General features: G+C 49.5%; 2 protein-coding genes and 1 long non-coding RNA gene across 3 annotated transcripts in view; 2 read left to right on the top strand and 1 right to left on the bottom strand.

Moving 5' to 3' along the window:
* Positions 1-13,169, top strand: part of ARHGEF40 (Rho guanine nucleotide exchange factor 40) — a 61,112-nt gene extending 47,943 nt beyond the window's left edge. The window contains 12 exon segments of the mRNA XM_078151300.1: positions 2,377-2,499; positions 2,626-2,769; positions 5,998-6,608; positions 6,814-7,048; positions 7,487-7,573; positions 8,382-8,597; positions 9,513-9,683; positions 10,367-10,544; positions 10,692-10,796; positions 11,027-11,170; positions 11,707-11,837; positions 12,455-13,169. Coding sequence (XP_078007426.1) covers positions 2,377-2,499; positions 2,626-2,769; positions 5,998-6,608; positions 6,814-7,048; positions 7,487-7,573; positions 8,382-8,597; positions 9,513-9,683; positions 10,367-10,544; positions 10,692-10,796; positions 11,027-11,170; positions 11,707-11,837; positions 12,455-12,496 — 2,187 coding nt within the window. The 3' untranslated portion in view covers positions 12,497-13,169.
* Positions 13,170-13,914: 745 nt separating this feature from the next.
* Positions 13,915-22,357, bottom strand: ZNF219 (zinc finger protein 219). Its single transcript, XM_078151301.1, is given in 7 exon segments — positions 13,915-14,972; positions 15,317-15,448; positions 15,738-16,056; positions 16,058-16,702; positions 16,705-17,166; positions 17,468-17,553; positions 22,271-22,357. Coding segments are annotated over 6 exon segments (2,178 nt in total). The 5' UTR covers positions 17,474-17,553; positions 22,271-22,357; the 3' UTR covers positions 13,915-14,358.
* On the top strand, positions 16,580-19,718 carry LOC110219305 (uncharacterized). The gene is made up of 2 exons (XR_002327578.2): positions 16,580-16,686; positions 18,336-19,718. It is a non-coding gene; the product is annotated as an uncharacterized LOC110219305 (long non-coding RNA).
* Positions 22,358-22,901: the final 544 nt, after the last annotated feature.

Below are 22,901 nucleotides of genomic sequence, written 5' to 3'. Positions count from 1 at the left end.
TATTTGTTCACAGTTCCACAGCTAGAAGAAATGAAGAGCCAGGAATCCAATATGTCTTATGACTCAAATCTAGTTCCAGTGAATTTTCCACTTTACCAAACTGTCTCCTGTGGTCTGAAAGTCAGATATCCTAGTAGATCCTGGTAGATCTGAGAGAGCCCGTGTACCCAGTGGAAGCCCTGCTGATGCCTGAAAACTTCCCAGCTACTATCTTCTTCTACCCAATGTCAACTCCAAACCTAGAAGTCATAAAAAATTGTAGCACCTCAAACCCCAAAGGAAGAAGGCATGAAGATCCCAGAGGGCAAAGAGTCTTGAAAAATACTAATCTTCTTTTTAAGACAACTCCTCAGAAATGTTTTTGTCCTTCCCTGAACATTAACCTTCTGGGGCCAAGAGCCCTGCAGAGGACTCCAGCTGTATTACTGAAGGGAGGTGCAATGAGCTTGGACCCTTAGACTTGGTTTTTGTTCCATAGTCCCGGGCCCAATGGCTGAATAGCCACCTAGACCTAGCATGGAAGTAACTCTTTCCACCCAGATACGGTCAGGATGCTGAGCAACTTTTAATGGCTGATACCAAAAAAGTGACCCTGGGCTCCCTATGTGCCAAAGTTGAAATCTAAGCATCACTGACTAACTTGGTGACATTGAGCAAGTCACCTCCCATTTCCTTATTTGAAAATAAGAAGAATAATCCTTGTACTACCTATTTCCCAGAGTTGTCTGCATCAGATGAGATAATTTATGAAAGGCATTTTTAACCATGAAGTGTTATATGAATGTCAGATAAAATAATGATAATAACAATAATAATACTATATTTATATAGCACTTTAATGTTTGCAACCCTCTGAATCCCAAAGTCAGGATGGAGGTATTCTGGGATAGGTGACATTCTCACTTAGAATCATGAAGGATCTGGCTGCCGTGTTATGAGTCTCCCAACCAAAGAGGAACATGGCTCATTCTTGGCCTGGGAAATTTTCGACAAGAATCAGGATAGAAAACTTGGGCGTATCCCAGTCTGGGAATGTATAGATTTCTTTTATGTATAATTCTGTAATGTGTTGTATTATTCTTGAATAAATGTAGTTCTCTTTAATGCAACAACCCTGCGAGATAAGAAACCTGTTTTACAGATGAGGTTAAGTACCTTGCCCAGGGTCTCATAGTTATTAAGTGATAGAGCAGGATCTTAAATCTTAGTTCTCTGTCTCCAAGTCCAGAACTTATTCCATTACACTGTACTGGCATTATTCTAATTTTTATTATTATTAGGGTATCTGTTTATTGTCCTCCTACCACAGAGTCCATGTATACTAGGATCCAGAGCCTGATGAGTGTTCCTACACACACACACACACACACACACACACACACTATTCTTTTCTAGGCAAAAACAAAAACAAAAAATTCCATTAGTCTTTCTTTATAAGATAGGGCTATAGTACCTTTCATTGGGGCAGCTAGGTAATGCAATGGATTGAGTACTGGGTTGGGAGTCAGGAAGACCTGAGTTCAAGTCTGGCTTTAGACCCCTACTAGCTGTGTGACCCTGGGCAAGTCACTTAACCTATTTGCCTCAGTTTCCTTATCCACGAAATGAGGATAACAATAGCACCTACCTCCAAGGGTTGTTTTGAGGATTAAATAAGATAACAATTATAAAACACTTTGCTCAGTGCTTCATATATAGTAAGCACTAGATGCATGTAAGCTATCATTTACCTTTTTGGTCAACCTCAGCTTCTCTGTATTTTTAGAATAACAATACTCAAACCACATAGGCACACATGTGCATGCTATCACCACAGTGCTACCTCCCACCCTCCCTCTACCTCCCCTCATGCTTTCTTCAGTTACTGGGGAGTCAGCCAATTCAAGTCAAGCCCCCAACACCACCTTTTATGTTGCTTTCTCCTGGACGAGGGTTCTCTAAAGAGCTTCCTTCTGGTTTCCTCTTATCCTCCTCCATGCCAACAACCCTTAGCTCAACCTGCCTCCAGGACCTATCAGGCTTCCCTTCTCACTTTCCCCTTGTCTCTCCTTGATCAATGTCAAGTTCTTCTTAGCTCCAGTTATATATCCTGCCTACCCCAGGTCTTCTTAATAACCCTGGGATTTTGCATAATACTTTTCAAAATATTTTCATGTCCATTAACTCATCTGATTTACAACCCTTTAATTATGATTATTATTATCCCCATTTTGCAGATGAGGAAACTGAGCTTTACAGAGATATCCAAGTTCTCCCGGCCAGCTAGTGGCAGGGAGCAGAACCTACCCCTCCTTACTTCTGGCTTCAGTGTTCTTACCATGATGCCAAGCTGTTTCTTTGACTGATGCCTCCTCTCTCCAATCTGTTTGCCTTCAGGTGTTGCAGTGGCTTTCTGGCCCAGGGGAAGAGCAGCTGATGAACTTTACTGAGCTTGGAGACTCCCTGCCTGCCCTGCAGGAGACGGAGATGCGTTTCCAAACCTTCAGTACAGAAGCCCAGGTAAGGCAAGGGGGACCAGTCGAGATGCCTATAAATAAGGGACAGCAGAGAATGGAAGATCTGGTGGAGGAGGCAAGAGGAAAAGCTCTCGAAAGGCCAAGGCAGAGACTCTCCAACCTTCTTCAGGAGCAGCTGGCCCAGGCTCGGGAGGCCCTGACCCTGGAGGAGGACCCCACCATGCAGCAGTCCCTGGATGACTTTGAGCAGCGACTGGAGCAAGTAGAGAGCAGCCTCCATCGGGCCCTCCGGCTACACCGTTTCTTTCAGAAGGTACCCTTGTTCCTTCCCCTTCTTTTCCTTCCTTCCTCCTCTCCCCTCCCTCATTGTCTTTCTTCTCTTCCTATATCCCTTTCTGGAGGAAAGCAGGCTGGATTGGGGGTTCAGGAAACCTAGGTTCATATTAAGTGTCTACTACGTGCCAGGCTATACTCTGCTAAGCAGTGGTAAATATACAACAGTTCCTGCCCCTAGGGAGCTTATGTTCTATCTAGTGAAAACAATGTCACATACACAGATAAGTCAATACCACATGTACACAAAGGAAATACAAAGTTAATTGCAGGATGGGGCTTCAGAAAGGCACTAAGATAACTGAGTTATCACAAAAGGACCCTTACAGGAGGTGGCGCTTGAGCTGAGTCTGAACAGAACCAGAGAACCCAAGAACCCAGTACGAGGAGGATATGCATTATAAGCTAGAAGACAGTTTATACAAAGTCACAGAAACAAGAAAAGGAATGTCACTCAAAATGAAAAATAGGCCAACTTGACTGGAATGTAGGGTCAGTCAGCTAGCAAGAATTTATTAAGCACCTACTATGTGCCAGGCACTATGAATTGGAGAGGGGAAAGACCGGAAACTAGAAGACCAATTAGAGGGTTATTACAATAGTTAAGAAAAGAAGTAACAAGAGCCAGAACTAGGGTAATGGTCATGTGAGAGGAGAAATGAAGACAGGGAGAAATGTTTTGGAAATATAATCAAGACAACTTGATGATTGATTAGGTATGGGGGGCGAGATTGAGTGAAGAATCTAGCATGATTCCAATGTTATGAGCCTGGATGACTGGAAGGATAGTGGTGTTCTCAGAAGAAAAGAGGGAAGTTCAGAAAATGGGTAGCCTTGGGCAGAAAGATAATGTGTTCCATTTTGAGCATATCGAGTTTAAAAAAATCTATGGGACATCCACTCAGAGATGTTCAGTAGGCATTTCACAATGCTGCACTGAAGCCTAGCAGAGAGATGAGGCCTAGATATACAGATATGGGAATCATTTGCACAGAGATTGCAATTGAAGTCATGAGAGCTGATAAAATCACTGAGAGAGTATGTAGAGAAAGAAAAGAAGGTCCAGGACAAAGTATTGGTATGCACTGACATTTAGAGGAGTGATATCCAGAAAAGGATCCTGAGGTATGGTCAGACTGGTAGAAGGAGAATGAAAAGAGAGCAGTTTCACCCAAATTCAAGGAAGATAAAAAAATCAGGAAGATATGATAGTCAACCATACCAAACAATGTCAAGAAGAATGACACCTAACCACATCACAGCTATCAGATTGGCTAACATGACAAAACAGGAAAATGATAAATGTTGGAGAAGATGTGGGAAAATTGGAACACAAATGTACTATCGGTGGAGTTGCATACTGATCCAACCATTCTGGAGAGCAATTTGGAACTATGTCCAAAGGCCTTAGAACTGTGCATACCCTTTGACCCAGCAATACCACTTCTAGGTCTGTATCCCAAAGAGATCATAAAAAGTGGGACGGACCCACATGTACAAAAATACTTATAGCACCTCTTTTTTGTGGTGGCCAAGAATTGGAAACTGAGGGGATGCCCATTACCTGGGGAATGGCTGAACAGGTTGTGGTATATGAATGTAATGATGAGCAAGCCGACTTCAGAAAAACCTGGAAAGACTTATGTGAACTGATGCTGAGTGAGGTGAGCAGAACTAGGAGAACATTGTACACGATCACCTCAATGACAAGCTTTGATGGACTTAGATCTTCTCAGAAATGCAAGGATTTAAGACAACTCCAAAACATTCATGATGGAGAACGCTATCTACATTCAGAGAAAGAACTATAGAGTCTGAATGCAGATTGAAGCATACTATTTGTTCTCTTTTTTTGTTTTGTTTTGTTTCTTCTTTCTCGTGGTTCTTCCCATTGCTTTTAATTCTTCTTTACAATATGACTAATGTGAAAATATGTCTAATATGAATGTATATGTAAAGCCTGTATCAGATTGCACGCTGTCTTGGGGAGGGGAGGGAAGGGGCGAAAATTAGGAACTCAAAATCTTCTGGAAGTGAATGTTAAAAACTAAAAGTTAATTAATTAATTTAAAAAAGAAGAATGACACCTAAGAAAATATCTTTGGGATTTAGTAATTAAGAGATCTTTATCAACCTTGAAGAGAGTAGTTTCAGTTGAGTAATGAGGTCATAAGGGAGATTGAAAGAGGCTAAGAGGGCTAGTTAGAGCACAGACCCTCAAGTCAGGAAGATCTGAATTCAAATCTATCCTTTAGACACTTACTAGCTGTGTGACCCTGGGCAAGTCACTTAACTCTGATTGCCTTTAAATAATAATAAAAAAAAAAAGAGGCTGAGAAAAGAGTGAGAGGGAAAGTGAAGTATTTCTATGAGTCTGGCTATAAAGAAACGCTGTAGGATGGTAACTTGAGGAGATAGTAGAATCCAATTTAAGCATGGAGAAGACCTGGGTCTGTTTATAGGCAGAGAAGGATCCAGTAGATAAGGAACAATTGAAGAATAGAGAGAGGACATATCCTGCCTCTGACACTTACAAGCTGTCTGACTGTGGAGGAGTCATTCCACTGCTGAGTGTCACCTCATTTGAGGAGAGATAGAGATAATAATTCTTGCAACCCTGCCTTATAGAATTGGCTGGATCAAACAGGAGAATTTTAACTCCTACTTTTATGGAGTGTTCAGGTTTGCAAAGTGCTTTTCTCAAAGCTGCTCTATGTGGCCATTAGTGTTTCCCTCTTTTTTTTTTTTCAGACAAGGGGCACAAAGAAAGTAAGAGACTTTCCACTGATCAGTCAGATAGTAAGTGGCAGAACAGAGATTTGAGCTCAGGTCTCCTAACGCCAAGACCAGTAGTCTTCCCACTATTCCCTACTGTGTCTCAGAGATAATGTATCCAAATCAGACAATGTATGTAAAACATTTTGTAAACCCCAAAATTCTGTGTAAGTGTGAACTATTAATTACTTTTCTTTATATCTCTGGGGGCCCTTACCCTGGAGACATGAAAGATCACTGGTCCTGGGACTCTGGGGTAGAGTGTTTCCAGGGCATGCTTTAACTTGGGCTACACTCTTGCAAGAGCTCTGGGGTAGAGGTGAAGGGGCATTAAGCAGAGAAGAAATAAGTTGTTGTTAGCCTAACCTCTCATCCCCTTTTCTCTGTCTTTTATTGGTCCCCTCTTTTCCATTCTCTTCCATTGTCCTTACAGGCACACGAGTGGGTGGATGAAGGAACAGCAAAGTTAGCAGAAGCAGCGCCAGGTCAGGAGGCTGTACTAGCAGCCCTGGCCCCAGTGCCTAGTGCAGGCACTTTCCAAGAAATGCGGGCTCTGGCCCTGGAACTGGGCAGCCCAGCAGCTCTCCGAGAGTGGGGCCGCTGTCATGCCCGATGCCTAGAGCTAGAAAGAAGGGTTCAGGAGTTTCTGGGGGATGAAACGAGTCCACAAGGCCGGTGCCGGCGTCGGGCAGACAGTGCCAGCAGTGGAAGAGTCAAACAGGACCCGCTCAGCCCTTCTCGAAGTCTCAGCTTATTACTGCTCTCCAATAGCCCTGGACCCCGACCAGCACCTTCCCACTGTTCCCTGGCACCTTGCGGAGAAGACAGTGAGGAAGAAACACAAGAACTTGCTCCCGAGGCCCAGGGGAAGCCACGGCCTGGGACCACACGCGCGGTATTGATCCGTGGCCTAGAGGTCAGCAGCACTGAGGTGGTAGATAGGACCTGCAGCCCCAGGGAACATGTACTGCTAGGCCGAGCTGGAGTCCCTGATGGGCCCTGGGGGGTTGGCACCCCTCGGATGGAGCGCAAGAGAAGCATCAGGTAAGTGCTGAAATCACCCTTAGATATTAATAAACCCAACCCTATCCATCAATACTCTTCCCCTCCCCTTCCAGCCCCAGTGAAGTTAGTGCATACCAGGTTAAGGAGAGAAGAGAGGGAGGGGTTCCCTATCACACCCACTCAAGACCCCTGCTCTTCCCATGCTCTGGAGTGACATCCCCTGCCCCCTGTCCTGTGTTTACAGTGCCCAGCAGCGGCTGGTGTCAGAGTTGATCTCCTGTGAGCAAGAGTATGTAACAGTATTGGGTGAACCTGTGCCACCACCAGGGCCCGAGCTGACAGCAGAGCTTCGAGCAGACTGGGCTGCAGTCCTGGCTGCTCGTGAGCGACTCCGAAACTTCCACCGGGTGCATTTCCTTCGGGAGCTGCAAGGCTGTGCTACACACCCTCTGCGAGTGGGGGCTTGTTTCCTGAGGCATGTAAGTAACCAACGAGGGCCTTTTCTTTCCCTGAGCCCCTTCCCCACTGGCTTGTTGCTATAAGTCTCATTTCCCCTAACTTTGTTTTCTCCCAAGCCCTATGCTCCTAAATCATTTTGCACAGTGCCCTATCCTCTAAAGCTCTCTATCCCCAAGTGCCTCTAATGATATCTCTCACATCTCCTTCAAGTTATTTCTTCATCCTTTTCTGGAGTGTTATGTAAATAATAACATCTCCGGTGAGACATTGTATTTGTATTTTGTGGGGAGTCTCTCCATAAAGTCGGTCCCTTTCTTTTGACCAATATCTCCTATCTTCCCCACTCTCCTTTGGGGGCAGTGAAGAGTAGAGAACATCTCATCCTGGTTCTTCAAGGGCTACTTCCTCCTGATGCAGGGAAGCCAGTTCGATCATTACTCATTTTCTTCCTGATATAGGGGGACCAGTTCAATCTGTACGCTCAGTATTTGAAACACCGGCACAAACTGGAAGCTGGCCTGGCTACACTCAACCCCCCTAACAAAGTAAGAGGACCCCTTTTAGATACATGACAGAGAATGAGATAGAGAGATGCAGAACACACCACTTCCACACTCTATCCCTATGTCCCAGGTGATGTGGGCTGGGGAATGGAGTCTTTCTAGTGGCATACAGATGTGTAGGGTGTCTGTAACTTGTCTTAGTTACAAGGCGTAGTGGAAAGGGTTCTGGAAGTGGGCACCCAGCAGCATTCCAAGAGTAGGGCTGCTGCCATGTCCAATGCCTAGAGTTAGAGTAAGGGCTAGAGTGTTTCTTGGGGCGAAACAAGTCCATAAGGCTAATGCTGGCATGGGGCAGACAGAAGTAGGGAAATCTGTGTTCTAGCCCCAGGTCTTCTACTGAATAATTAGTTGGCTAAGTGAATATAAATAAGCTACTTCTCTTATTCTGTTTCCTCATCTCAGTAAATAGGGAGAATTCCTACACTGTGTATTTCATAGGGCTATAGCCAGGATCAAATAAGATCACAGACATGGAATCACCTTTAAAAAGTACAAATGGTACAGAAATATAGTAGGTGATCATCATAATTCACTCCATTCCTCATCCTTTTCTCCTCAGATTAGGGAGGGCAAAATAATCTTCTAAATAGCCTCTCTCCCTAACTTTTCTCCAGGATATTACATGGAGAAGCCCAATCCCTGGACAGGAGGGGGAGTCCTCTGGTTCCATCTACACATGTTGTCCTTGGGTGGCACCCCTCAGTTCTGCAGAGTACAACTGCCCCACACTCATTGAATGAATGCCTCAAACCCTCACCATGAACCCCTTTTGTCTCCTCCCCCACCCAAGGGTTCCACAGAAGGTGGCCCCTACCTGCCCCGCTTCCTACAACAACCTCTGGAACAGTTAGCTCGATACGGGAAACTCTTGGAGGAGCTGCTGAAAGAGACAGGGACTGAGCTGAGTTCTGAACGCCAGGCTCTGGCAGCTGCCCTGCAGCTGCTGAGGGACCAAGAGGACAGAGGCCGGGATCTGCTGGCTGTGGAAGCTGTACGTGGCTGTGAGGTAAGAGCAACCCATGCCATCCACTTGGCACCACAACCTCCAAGAGAGATTTTGGGTTCTAGTCTCAGTCCTACTGTTTGACCTTAGCCAAGTCACCTCCTTAATTCTCAGTTTATTCAGCTATAAGATGAAATAGACTTAATAATTTCTAAGACCTCTTCTAGCTCAAAATCGTATGACCCCATGACTCCTTTCCTGTCCCTTCTACTTGACTTTCCAATTCCATGCTTTTTCCCCCATCTACTTTACTAGCTTTACCTTAGGTCAATTCCAAATGCCCATTCAATTTTCCTCTTCCTTTTTTTCTTTTCTCTACCCTGAGATCCAGTTCCACCACAATTTCAACCCTGCCCTCTCCTTTGGGGAACAGCTCCTACTAATTCTTTGCCACCTTTCTTACGTTTAGAGTGCTAGAGTTCTCAGAACACAATGGCATCCCTCCGAGGCTACAAACTGCAGCTGGCAGTGTGCCATGCCTTCGTCCTCCCAAGGCTGGGATGGAGCACTGTCTGTAGAAATACATAATCTATGATTTTTCAAAGCAGCCCTGAACCCAAGTTTGGGGATTCTAAGCCAAAAGCTTCACTGCTTCCTAGGCTCCATCTGAAGGATCCAACACAATGCCCCCCAAAATAAAGTCTCCCTGAGCTTCCAATTCATCCTGCTGCTGTGTCCTGTGCTTCCGCCTGCAAGGCCAATCAACCTTCATCTCCAGGTAGAGAAAAAGAAATAAGGAAGAGGCAAATAGAATGGTCATTCAGGATGGAACTAAGTAAGGTAGGACCAGTAAGGCAGATGGAAAAAAGGCACTGAATTGAAAAATCAAGTAGAAGGAATAGGAAAGGAGTCATGAGGTCATAAGATTTTGAGGTAGAACCAAGGACAGGCCAACCTTTCCCCTTTGTCTTTCAACAGGTGGATCTGAAAGAGCAAGGGCAGCTACTACACCGAGATCCTTTCACTGTCTTCTGCGGGAGGAGGAAATGCCTGCGTCATGTCTTCCTCTTTGAACATCTCCTCCTCTTCAGCAAACTCAAGAGCCCAGAGGGTGGACCTGAGGTTTTTGTTTACAAGCAGGCCTTTAAGGTACAACCCTTTAAGGTGGCATCCCTCCTTCCTTGGATATTCAGAGTACTCTGAACAGGCTTTAGCCTGGAGTCAACCAGTGGATCAAAATCTCAATTTCTCACCATGAACCAAGCTCGGGAGATTTCCTTTTCTGTAGTGCAGTAGCCACAACCAGACAATCCCAGGATAAAATGGGAATGGTAGCATGTGATCTAGAACTTTGGGATCAAACTCAAATAAAAAGATATCTCTGCAAGCCATATATTGATTTAGAAAACCACAAATTAACATTACCTATGTTGTATTGTATTTTTATTTATTTTCTTAAACATTTCCCAATTACATTTTAATCTGGTTTGGCTGCACTCATGAGTTTCGCCAGTGGTGAGTTTGACACCTCTGATCTAGAATACACAGGCATTGCAAATAATACTTCTGGATCAGAATGAATAACCAAAGAGAATGACCCAAAAGACTTGCCCATTTGAAGATACCTTGGTACCAGGTGCCACAGGATTCCTATTTTCCACAGCCAATAGTTTTGCTCCAAGACCTGGATCAGTAGATCTAGAATCATTTTCTATGACTCCAGTATTTATTCTTAGGCTATATTCTGGATCTTGGGGATCTAATTGGGATGAGATGCACCACCTGCTCATTTATTCACTCTCTACCCTTCTCCCTTTTTAACCCCCCCCCAGACTGCTGACATGGGGCTGACAGAGAACATTGGGGACAGCGGACTCTGCTTTGAGCTGTGGTTCCGAAGACGGCGTTCCCGGGAAGCATACACACTTCAGGCCACCTCATCTGAGGTTAAACACAAGTGGACAAGCTCCATTGCCCAGCTGCTTTGGAGACAGGCAGCTCACAACAAGGGTACAGGAAGACAACTTGGGAGTTTGAGCAGACTGAAGGAGGGCTGGTGATGGAGAAGGAACAAAAGGGTGGACAACAAGATAGCATTCGAGCAGGAGCAGAGGTGGGAAGGAAGAGGGGGAAGTGACAGTGTTTCTGTTTCCCCAGAGCTTCGAGTACAACAAATGGTATCCATGGGCATTGGAAACAAACCCTTTTTGGACATCAAGGCCCTTGGGGAGAGGACCCTGAGTGCCCTGCTCACAGGGAGAGGTGAGGGTTATGGTGTGGAAAATTTTCCCCAAGAGGTGCTCAGAACCTTAAAGATGAGGGCACAGTTCGAGAATGGGGGTTGGTGGGTAAGTAAAGAGGAGTGGCAAACTCTTTCTAGGAATTGTGGGACTAAGGGACATTCCATGGGACCAAGAAACATTATGGGGAGGTAGAAGAGCTTTCCCATGACAACATCCACCCCTCCCTCCCACACACCCCACTTTCTACAGCTGCCCGAACCCGGGCCTCCGTGGCTGTCTCTTCTTTTGAGCATGTCGGCCCCTCCCTACCCTGTCTCTCCCCGGGAGCCTGCTCCCTGCCCGCCCGCGTCGAGGAAGAGGCCTGGGACCTGGACATCAAGCAGATCTCCCTGGGTGAGGCACCATGAGTGGCAGTGGCCCTGCACCCTGGTGATGCCCCTAACTGGATGCTCCTAACAGCTAGCTCACCATGGCAATGCTTAGGATTACCAGTAACTGGGAAATTTTTCCTGCCTTAGCCAAGCAGCCTTGTTGCCATAATTTTGTACACCTTTCCAATACTGAAGCACCTTCTACCCCATTGCTAGGGTGATGCTTCCAGCAGACTGTTTTTAAGGAGCGTTTCCTCTGTGCCCCTCTCTCTAGCTCTCCCTTGGTCGCTATGGAAACTGCCTCAGCTTCCTGTTGTGCCCTCCTGGTTCACCATGGCAATACTTACAGCTTCCTGTTGCTTCTTCCCTGGTTGTTCTAATGATGCTGCTGACAATTTCCTGCCTCTTACTTGGGGGGGTTCCCCTGCAACTGGGTTGCTATGGTGACTCACAGCTTCCTGTTGCTAGGGAGTTTTTCCTCTATGCTCCTGCAGCCTGGTTGCTTAAGGTAATCTGGAGGGGTTCTATACACTGCTCTCATGCCAGCTTCCCCTCCAGCACCTGAATCACCTGACTCTTCTGGAGAAGTGTCCCCAGGAACAAGGAGCAGCCCCAGCCTACAGCCCCCCAACCTTGGGAGCAACACCCCTATCCTGCCTAGTGGAGGGATCTTGGGGTATGCCCGTCCGGTAAGTTCCTGTAATGGGGCCAGGTCTGGGAAAGATCTCTTTTGACTATTTTATATGTGACTTCTCCCACTCCTAGCGTTCATTAATTAGGAATGCTGTCCTTCCAATTTAAGCCAGGGATCAAAATATCCCTAGGGTAGGAGAGAGCATTTAATAAGCAGTGGAATATTAGGGTGGAAGAAAAGAGGGGATGACAAATAGGCTAGGGCTTAAACTAAACTGAAAAAAATCCAGAAATATTAGGGAGACAGCTTTGGTGTAGTATATATAATAAGTACCAGACTTGTAGTTAGAAGACCTATGCTGAAGTCCAGACTAGCTCTCAGCAGTGGTGTGGATTGCCATTTACTAGCTTTTTAACCTTGGGCAACACTTAATCCTCCCTAAGCATCAGTTTCCTCACTTATAAAATGGGGGATGGTAACATCTAACTACTTCATAGAGATATTGTGGATCAATTGAGATCATATATAGGAAGGGTTCTATAGCTATAAAGAACTACTATCTTAAATGTCAGCTAATATTATTGTTATTAAAGAGGTACAGGGTTGATGGGGGAACAAGTAAAAAGAGGTAGTTATTATCTTTCTAGTTCACTGTAGTTTCTCTTTCCTCAGAGCCATACTCGAGCCCCAAGTGACCCTACCACCCCTCTGTGACCCTGAAGTACTGGGGTGAGTCACAGTATCCTTTCTTTCCCACTCAACGTTTCCCTCCACTTAGATGTTCCCAACTCCCTCCCCCCAGCTCCCAGGAGTCAATTCTTCCTCTACTCAACTCCTTTCACTCTTCTCTGTTACAGAGTAGGTCCAGAACTCAACAGGAACACCACCTTTGAAGCACATGATGGGTTGGGGTAGAGGCATAACATAGGCATGAGAGAATGTCATGCTTCTTCCTTTCATTTTCTGGGAAAGAGGGGTTGAGGGACCAGTGCATTATTATACTGCCTCCCCACACCCTGCTCTCCCTAGCTTGGTGCCTTTGCCTGCAGGACCTAAGGTGACCGCATCTGCTCACCACTGAAACCCTGCAATGGGAGAAATTCTCCCTCTTCCCTTTCTTCCCCAATCCTAACCCATCATCCCCTAGGAAATACATCACTGCACATGCTCAGTACTCCTCTCCCCACAACTTTCATTTCTCTTCCACCCCTTACTCCTCCCTAAAGGAACTCATCTCTGCCGAGCAGACTGGAGTATTCTGGGAACTGGACCATCACAGATGGAACTATGCAAATTGTTGTGGGAGGGAGGGGTTGGGAAACATGAAGATGTCTTCTATGTAATTACTATTATAATTACTATTGCCATATTAAATGTATTTACTGGAGTCATCTCCTGGAAACAGGAGGCCTAAATTCTTAGTCCCTTGGAGTGACTGAGACAACAATTTAATTTGGACACTTCCCCAGAACTAGTTTCATGGCGAGAATGGATAAAAAACTGAATTTTAAGTTAAAAGGCCTCTTATGTGACCTTGGACTTCATTCTTCTGATCTGGAATAGTAAGGGTTTGAACTACAGGACCTCTATAGTCTAAATCCATGACCAAAGCTTTGTTCCTATGACTAACTGCATGTCTAAATGAGGCTAACTTAATTTAGGGAGGCTCATTACAAGAAGATGGACTACCGGGTAATGTTTTTTTGGGGGAGGGTCAGGTCACTGCAATTCATGAAGTACCTACTTACTAAAGCACGAAAATGATTACAGTCTCCCTTTGAAGGTACTACCCACAAGGAAAAAAAATCACAACTCTTTTGAATTATTTAAGTAAGCCAGGTGCCATCCATACTCCACCACAAGTCTAAAGCTGTTGGTGCAAGAAACCTGATTCTGCAGGTGCCTTCCATTCTGCCTCCCCTCTGAAACTTATTATAGACTGGCAGTGAGGCTACCAAGGGTGAGATGCTACAGCCTGTGTCCCCTTCTACCCACCCACCTCTGTTGGGAGTCCTGGCTGCTTCCAGGGAGCTCTGGGTCCAATGGACAGCATCTGAGGAAACTGGCTGCCTTATGGTGTTGACTGACAAAGAACAGCAGGACATAGGCCGACAGAAGGACACAGTGCCCAGTGCCTTAAGACACCTGTTTATTGGGGTAAACCGGGTCTGTGGGGATCGTACCAAAAATAGCGACGTCTACAGGACCCCTGCTAGGGACAGGAGGAGGGTGGGACGGTCCCCCTCGTACAAAAATAAACTCTCACAGCTATGGACCAGCAAGGACTGGTGGGGTGGCCCCCTCTACCGGACTCCCTTTCCCGCCCTAGGACTCTGCTCTCTGACCCCACCTCCGCCACTCTAAGGCACTGTGACTCTCCCCAGGACAGGGTGGACACCGCCCTCCAACCCACACATCCCAGGCTGACTTCTCCCGGCTCTGCCCAGATCTGCCTGAGGACTGGATGTGGGCTCCGAGCTGCCCCCTGCTGGCTGCCCTACCCAACTACCTCTAGTGATTTCCCGCTCCCTCAAGGCGAGCGCTCTCTCTATGCTACCTGCCCCTAAATGGGCTCCCTACCGTTCCTGCCCTCCCACCCCAGCCCTTGCCGCCTCTCCCGGTCGGGACAACCCAGGGCTCCCATCCCTATCCTGCGGAGGGCTGGGGGTCAACTCCCCTGACAGGACGCAAGCGGAGGAGGGAGGGGAGGGAGCGGACTGGGGTGGCCTGCGACCCCGAGCCCGACGGCTGTGATGCACTTGCAGATGCAAAGCCATGAGCTCGGGAGCTCCGGTGGCAAAAGGGCAGAAGAGGCAGCGGTGCAGGGAGCCCCCGGCTCCGGCCTCACCTCCGGTCCCCGCCCGCAGGGACAGGTCCAGAGGCTCGGCTTCGCCACCTCGCCCATTGCGCAGGGTCCTCCCAGGGCTCACAGGTTTACGACGGGAGGGGGCAATAGCGCTGGAAGGGAGGCGGGAGCCCATGGCACCCTCGGCCCAGGTTGGGGGCGCAGGATTGGGTTTGGCCCCTTGGGATGGAGCTGAGCCCCGTTGAGGTGGGGGCGGAGGCTCCGGGGGCGGCCCCGGTCCCGCTCCACTCCTTTGCTCTCGATGGTGACGCTGCAGGTGATATTTGAGGGAGCCAGACTGGGTACCAGCGTAATCACAGTGGGGACACTTGTAGGGGCGCTCACCTGCAGAGAGCAGAGAACTCAGTTGGGGAGAAGGGCAGTGCCTACTGGAGTCCCTTACCCCTTCCCTAACTCCCTCTTTCATAAATTTGCAGGCCAGAAAATGACACCCTCCTCTGAGTTCTAAGGCTTAAAAATTCAGGACTGCCCCCAAACCAGTGACCCCCACCCATTCACAGGTCCCTCCAGACCTGTGAACCCCTCATAAAATGTCCGCCACACACCTCCCCAGTTCTGAGCAAGAGAGGCCCCTCATCCTCCCAAACCCATGTGCTTTCCTCTTCTCAAAAACCTGTATCATTTCCAACCCCTTGCAGCCCTCTTGAGACACCTCCCCACCATCTCACCTGTATGCACCCGCAGATGCACTTTGAGGTGGTGTGCAGAACGGAAGGATTTCCCACAGAAGGGGCAGTCCTTGCCCGAGGCTCCCCGGCCCCCTTCAGGCCGTGTTCCCCCTACTAACAGCCCGTTCTCTTCTGCAACACATGTTAAAGACTTGAGTTAAGAGGCTAAGATCCTAGCTGTGTCCTCCCTACTCTCCCTCCAAACTGCAAACTTGGGCTCTACAAGACCAGAGTGGAAAAGGAGCGAGTGGTAGAGAATGTGGGCAAGCAGTGGGGAATCAATGCTGTCCATGTGGTAGGAAAATAAATGGGCATGTGGGAAATAGAGGAAGGGACAAATGAAGGATGAAGAACCGCGGTCGCCGAAAGCTGCGGCTAAGAGGAGGTGTTGTTACACAGGCTCCTTGTTGCATATACATACCCTGGGAGGCTGCAGGCCGGGGCTGGCCCCCTGCAGTAGGGGCCGGATGACCCGCGCCCTCCCCTGGCCGTCTATGAAGTGAAGCCAGAGCTCCGAGGGCCCTGCTCCGAGTCCAGCTGTCCTCCTCTGCTTCCACCACCACCTCCTCCTCTTCTTCATCTTGCTCTTCCAGGCGGGGACGACGCTCCCGAACCGGGAGCGGGCGGAACCCCCCGAAGCCTCGGCCAGCCCCGGGCTCAGTGCCCTCCCCGTTGGGCCTGGCTTTCCCAGCTCTCAAGCTCAAGTAGCCCAGCAGGCCCGGGGGCTCGCCTCGATCCCCCCTGTGGCGGCCCAGGGGCCAACAGTAGCGCGGGGCCCAGGGGCTCGTAAGCCAGCAAGCCCAGGTCAGGAGGAGGAGGGGCCCGAGGGGGGCCCGAGCCTGGCCCGGGCGCACGCAGGGCCCCCAGCTTGCTGGCGTGCACCTTCATGTGGTTTTTGAGGAACCAGGGCTCCTTGAAGCAGCGGCCGCAGACGGGGCAGGCGTGGTCGAAGGAGGCCTTATGCTTGCGCATGTGGCCTTTGAGGAACCAGGACTGAGTGAAACTCTGGCCGCAGACTTGACAACGGAACTCTGGGGGTGCTGGAGGCTCCTCGGGGGCGGTGGCTGGAGCTGGGATAGGCTCCGGCTCCGGCTCAGGTTCGAGCTCCGGGGCCGACTCGGATTCTGGCTGGGGTAGGGGCAGGGGCAGGGGCAGGGGCAGGGGCAGGGGCTGAGTGCCAGCCGAGGTGGCCGCCAGGGGGCGCTCGGGAGCTCCATGAGCTGTCAGGCTGTGGCGCAGCAGCTCCTCCTCCTGGCTGGACCCGAAGCTGCACAGGTTGCATTTCCAAGGCCGGTGGAGGATGTGCAGGTGGCGTTCACGCTCCGCGGCCGTGCGGAACTTGCCTTTGCAGAAGGGACAACGGAAGGCAGGTAGAGCTGGGGCCGGGGCCGGGGCCGGAGCCGGAGAGGGGGGTGCTCTGTGGAGGGCGTAGATTGCAGGAGCGCCCCAGGCGCACTGCCCAGCCGGGCCTCCCGCAACAGGGCGCGCTCTTCTAGCTCCAACAGCAAGCGCGCGGCGGGGCTGCGCGGGCGCTCCGGCTGGTGGGTGCGCAAATGCAAGCGCAGCAAGGCCCTTTGAGCCGTGCGGTGGCCGCAGTGCGGGCACTGGAAGGGCTGGGCGCCCGGGTGGGCCCGCAGATGCAGCGCCAGTATCGAATTGAAGCGAAAGCGCTTCCCGCATACTGGGCACGGGAAGCGCCGCCCGCTCCCTCGGCTCTCAGGCCAGCCAGCTGCTCCCATTCCCGCCGGCCCCCCGCTTACGCCCGGCCCGTTGGAGTAACGCTGCAGGTCCAGCTCGCCGTCAAAGGCTGGCAGGGCAAGGGGGCCGCCCGGGGAGCGAGGACGTGAGCCCTGCCAAGACAGGAGCGGAGGAGTCGGGTCAAGAGAGGATACAAGGAAGAGGGAAGTGGGGAACCGGAAGATAAGAACTATGGGGGCGGGAAAAGGGAGGATCAAGGGACAGCAGAGCCCCAAGGGGAGAAGAGGGTGGTAGGAAATTAGAGAAGCAAAGTAACATACCTTCTCCACCCAAACCAACCAACCACCGTCTCCACACACACCCCCAACCCCACAACTCTGCTTCCTGTCTCAGGCAAGCAATGGGGGCAAAGGATGGTGGAATGCTCTGGGAGGGGGCAACAGCATCACTCACCTCCATGAACTCACTTCACATTCTTTGGTGCCAGGGATTGTAGGGAGGAGGGAAAGCCTCTGGTGGAAGCGTCTGGGGTAAGGGGGCTAGAGAGAGAAAGCCAGATTCCCAATGTGAGATCATAGGTTTCCAGGTGGAAGAGATGAACCTTGATCACCCACAATGATCTCCCACTCCAAAACTCAATATAGATGTCCTTTGTTTTCTCCTAAACTGTGGGGGCAGAGAGGGGAGGAAAGGGGAAAGAAGGGGGGCCGAAGAGATTTTCTTTAATTCCTCAGAAACTGAAACCCTTGATTCCCCAGCCCCATCAAGCAATAAGTGAGAATTTCCAAACTCAGGACCCTTCCCTTGCTGACTTTTGCCAGTTATCCTGGAGTCTGTCCCATGAACCAATTCTTCTATTATGGATGGGGAGGGAGTGGATCTCATGATTCCCCTAAAGCTTCCAAGTTGGGCCAGGCATTTCCCTCTCTCAGTCAAGTGAAATTACCTAGCTTCCTGGCTATCCATTCCCTCACTTTAGCCATTGCCTATCATGCTGGCCAAGTCTACCCTTCCTTTTGCCTGAACCCTGTCTTTCTGCCTTTCCCCCTCATTCCCCCTCCCTCTGCCTGGATTCCTGCTCCATTCATTTCCATTCATTACAGAGACTCATTCATGCATGGGAGAGAAACACCTCCCAGCAGCAGTAGCAGCAACTCTGGAGACAGACAGAGGGGGAGGGGCATGAGGGGGGAAAGACAGAAACAGAGAAGGGATGGGAAAACAGTTGGGGAAGAATGAGAGCAAAGGGGTTCTTCTGGCCTGGGAAAAGGAATCAAAAGTGGGAAATCCTGATTGATAAAAACTGTTCCCTTGCTTTTAGCACCCTGGAGACTGAGACCTGATGGTACTTCACAGCCCCTTTGTCCAGAGCTGCTCCAAGCCAGGCTTTCCTTATCTCTGCAGGGGAGAGGTTCCCCCACACAAGAGGAGGATTACACTGGCTCTGAGCTACACAGCCTGGAGTGTGGGGCACAGAGGCGGGGCTAGAGCCATCTGCACAGACAAGAGGCCCAGCACATGGTCTGGAAAGGAAAGGGTTAAAGTTTTCCAGGATAAGACTTCAAGGCCTGGTCATCCTGGCTGCAGTGTTCAGGGAAGGTCTTTGCACAGAAAGGAAAAGTCGAAGGCACTCTAGCCTACAAAGGAGGTCAGCGTTGGGGATCAGAGATTGAATACAGAATCTCCAAGCTGATGGGGAACCTAAAGATCACCTAGTCCAATCTCCTTATTTTAAAAATAGGGAAACTGAGTCTCAGAGAGGTGAAGAGATTTGTCTAAGGTCACAAAATTAATCTTTACAGCCCAGGTTTATATTCCTAGGCCAAATCTCTCTCTGCTATATCATGCTGACTGACCACACCAAAATACAGAATTACCCAAACAGGTAGAAGAGATAACCTAAGATTACCCGTTGTCTTCCTGCCTTCACACAGAACTATACTTAACCTAGGACACATTATTAAAAAAATCTTCCTTATAGTGAGGGTTGTGGATCTGAAATGTGTTACTAATGAAGATTAATCCATGTTCTTCCCTTTGACTTTTAATAACAGGAAAGACTATCTGAACCAGGGGAAGATCATTCTTGTGTTGAGGTGGAGATATAATGACCTCTGGAGGACCCTGAATGTCCAAAAATTCTATATGGAATGTGCTAAGCCTCCATCTGTTATCTGGGATCTATGACCCTTTAGGCTGAGAGAGCTTTATTATTAGTGTAATGTGGGACAAAGGAGTCCCCTGTGTGTGGGTCACTGAGCCCACAGACAAATGTGTCTCACTCCTAACACTAACATCTCTTCCCTCACCCAATTCTGGAACCACTGGGGGTGGAGGGACATGTTTTCTTGGGACCAAGAACCTGAAAGAACCTAAAGAGAGTTATGTTTAGTATCTTTTGGGTTTGGGAGAACAAGCAGAATAAGTGATTGCAAGATTCAGTACCATGGAGAGTACAATGGACTACCAGAGGGGTACCTTTGGCCACCTCAGCACCACTGAAAAGAAAATGGTATACATCAGAGTGGCCATGTTTGTCCTCTCAACACCAAGAGAGGGCACTGGGACCCAGAAAGAGGACAATTTCTCATCTATATACCAAAGAAAAAGTGAGACAGTAGAGGGGCTCTTTTGTACTTCTAAATGTCACTGAAAATTTTTTTAAATGTCATGGAAATAAATGGAACTGGATTAATTTACTAGATATGAGGAGTAATGTCCTGTCAATTACAGTTTGTACATCCTGGAATCAGTAACTGAAGAATCTGTTTCTTAAAGCTGTCATATTCTGGAGCTCCTTGGGGATTCCAGAACATCCTGGTATACAACCAATCTTGTATATTCAGAGAAACCAGATGGTTAGGGTTGGTGATCCTCAATGTCCAGAACCTATTAACTACTAAACGTTTTATGGATTTCCTTCCCATGCCTCCTAGGCCCTGAAAAGGTTCTAAAGTTCTTGTCAAGGTCCAGGAAAAGCAGAACTACAGCTCAACAGGCCTGGAAGAAATTCACTTTTAAGAAGCAGAAAGTATCACAGAAGGTAGTCTTCAAGGTGGTGGGGGGAATATAATCTCCAAGTATAATAATATTTCAAAAGCCCTTAGACATGTGAACGGGCCCTAAATAAACACCTAAATGATCTAAAATTAGAATTCACTAAGGATTTTCCTAAGTAGATCATATTCTCCTAGAAAATAATGACCTGGAATGAACCTCAGAAGCCAACTTAGTTCCACTTTGATACCATGAGTTATCACTATACTCTGGTCCTCTGGATTTATCCCAATCTAAAACTATATTAGAGGAGTCCTAGATTCTATGAAATAGAGCCTGAAGCCCCACAGAAGGCTCATGGATGTATCCCATAGGTATAACAAAGTAGTGTATTTCCCATAAAGTCTGGACTAATTCAAGGCTTAAAGGTCATGACTGATACAATGCTGATCTAGAAAAGCAACTTTCCATTCCCACTCCCCACCCCTTTCCCCATATACACATATACTTTTTCTGTCCCTGACAACCCATAAATGTTTTTTTCCACTCATAACTCTAAAGAGGTCATATGACTTAAGAGAGGAATCAATAAATTTAAATTGTGTGCCATACTAGTGGCCCCCAAGTCTAGTATAGTGAGAGAATTGGAGATTTAGAAGGACAGAGACCTCCAACTATAGGTGGGTAGAGAGGGGCAGATATAGCAGGTAGACAGAGGCAATGACCAACTGGAATGCCTCTCAAGATTGGCTCTCATAGCATAGTGTATTTGGGCTACAGATTGCTAACCAGTGACCTAGGATCAAAGTGCACTCTAAGTGAATACTTTTAGGGTCTAGTAACATATATACTTCAAACTCTTCATGTTATAAACTTGAACTCTCTGTAGAGAGTGCAGACCCCAAATCTGCCTGGGAGGCATTGCTGAGGCAATGTTTGGGCAGTTTAACTGCCCACAATAGGGCTTATAAGGAAGGAGGGGTGGAGGAAGTATCTCAGTCCAGGGCATTACTGACTACCCCAATCCACCAAAAGCTCAGATACCATGGGTCCTCCTCAAGACCATCGAAACAAGCATGGCTAAAGAAACCCAATGAAGCAAGGTTTTGGCACCCTTCATGATAGGGGTACTCAGCTTCAGTATCTCTAAGCATAGAGTAAAGCTACTCTTTCCAGATTCACTGCTCTGGGGTGGGTCCTCTTTCTGGGACCTAAACAGTACTGGAGGGAGTAAGGTATACTTACTTGCCCAACCAATTTCAGGCTACAATCAGTGAAACTGTCCCAGAGTCTTGGCCTTCACCCAAACCCCAACCTGACCCTCTTCTAAGGTGGTTTCACAATGCCTCCTGATTGAGCAGGGAATGAGACTAGTGAAACCCCCAAGTTCCTACAGCCAAAGCTGACTATATCCAGGTTGGAGTCCCTTCACTAGATGGGAGCCCCCTGCCCCTGGATGGGAGTCTGAACAGCCTTTGGGGGTGAAGAACCCCTTGCTGTCCTGCCAGTACTTGGACTGGCAAATTAGTCTGGACTCACATAGTGTTCTCCCCACCCCACCCCAAACAGATACGGATGAGAAGAGGTGGGCAAAATGATTGGGAACAGAGTCCTGGAGGAAGCAGCTAGGGGCTCGACTACCCCATCTCAGGAGAACAAAAGCGGAGCTTCAGCCGCTGCCTCGGCTGCCGGCGGGCCGAGCTCTTTGTGACACTTTGTTTGGGACTCAGAGAGAAACAGTCCTTCCCCACCCCCATCTCTTCCCTCCCACCCCCACACCCTGGAGCGGAGAGGTCGGATCCTCACCCCCTCCCTAACCCCAGGCCCTACCTACCTGCGCCCCGGATCGCCCACCAACCCCCGGCTCCCCAACCTCGCCAGCCCCGCGCCCCCGGCTCTTCTCCACTCCTCTTCCCTCCCCGCCCCTCCGGGCCCCTACAAAGACGCTCGCTCCCCCTCGCCTGGCCCTTCCTCCTGGGTCCCCGCTCCCCGCGCCGCCCGGACCTGGACCCCACCTCTCTCTGGGCCCCCAGCTTCCCGGGCCTCCCCGGCCAGCCCCCGCTCTGGGAGCTCTGGGCGAAGTTTGCTCGGGGCCGAGCCGGCGCCCCTCCCCCGCCCCCGCCCCCTGCACCTGCTCCGAGCTGGGCGCGGGGAGCGCCCCCCCCCGGGGCTGGGGGGTAAGGAGGGGGCCTGGGGCGGGAGCCGGGATGGCGGATGGGGGGGGGGAGTGAGAACGGGAAGGGGGGAGAGGCTACTCACGAGCCCGGGGCGGCGGCAGAGCGGGCGGGCGGGCGGCGGGCCGGCGGCGCGGGCGTCAGCGTTACGTGGGGCCGGGGGAGATGCGCTGGGCCCCGGCCCCCCGCCCCCGGCCGGGCCCGGCCCCCGCCCCCTCCCCCTCCTTCGGTCCCCCCGCCCCCGCCCCTGGCCCGCATTGTGTGGGGCAGGAGGCGGCCCCGGCCATTAGCATGCGGGGGGCGGCGCGGCCGAGCTGGGAGCGGAGCGGGAATAAGAGCGGGGTCCCAGGGACTGGGGAGACAGGGCTAGGCACCTCGGTGCTGGGCAAAGAGAGCCAGAAGCAAACGAGATGGAGTGAGGTTGGAAGATGGGGGCGCCTTTCTGGGGACAGACCAGGTGATAAGGCTCAGAGGATGAGGTTTTTTTAAAAGGTCATCAGCCGCTTCCCCCCACACACACACACCCCGTCCCTTCCCCTCCCCCCCGCCCTATATCTCGGCATGACTGCCCCTTACCAGGCATTTAGTTTCTCATCATTTATCTGCATAGTGTATAAGTGTGTGTGTGCGCGCGCGCGTGTCTAATCTAGTCCCTCTTGAACTACGTTTTAGTTGTTGTATTTTGTACCCGTCACCCACCTCCAACCTACACCTTA

This window comes from Phascolarctos cinereus, unplaced genomic scaffold (assembly GCF_003287225.1).
Source record: "Phascolarctos cinereus isolate Bilbo 61053 unplaced genomic scaffold, phaCin_HiC Scaffold_3;HRSCAF=262, whole genome shotgun sequence".
Taxonomy (NCBI): Eukaryota; Metazoa; Chordata; class Mammalia; order Diprotodontia; family Phascolarctidae; genus Phascolarctos; species Phascolarctos cinereus.
This window is presented reverse-complemented; position numbering and strand designations above follow the sequence as displayed.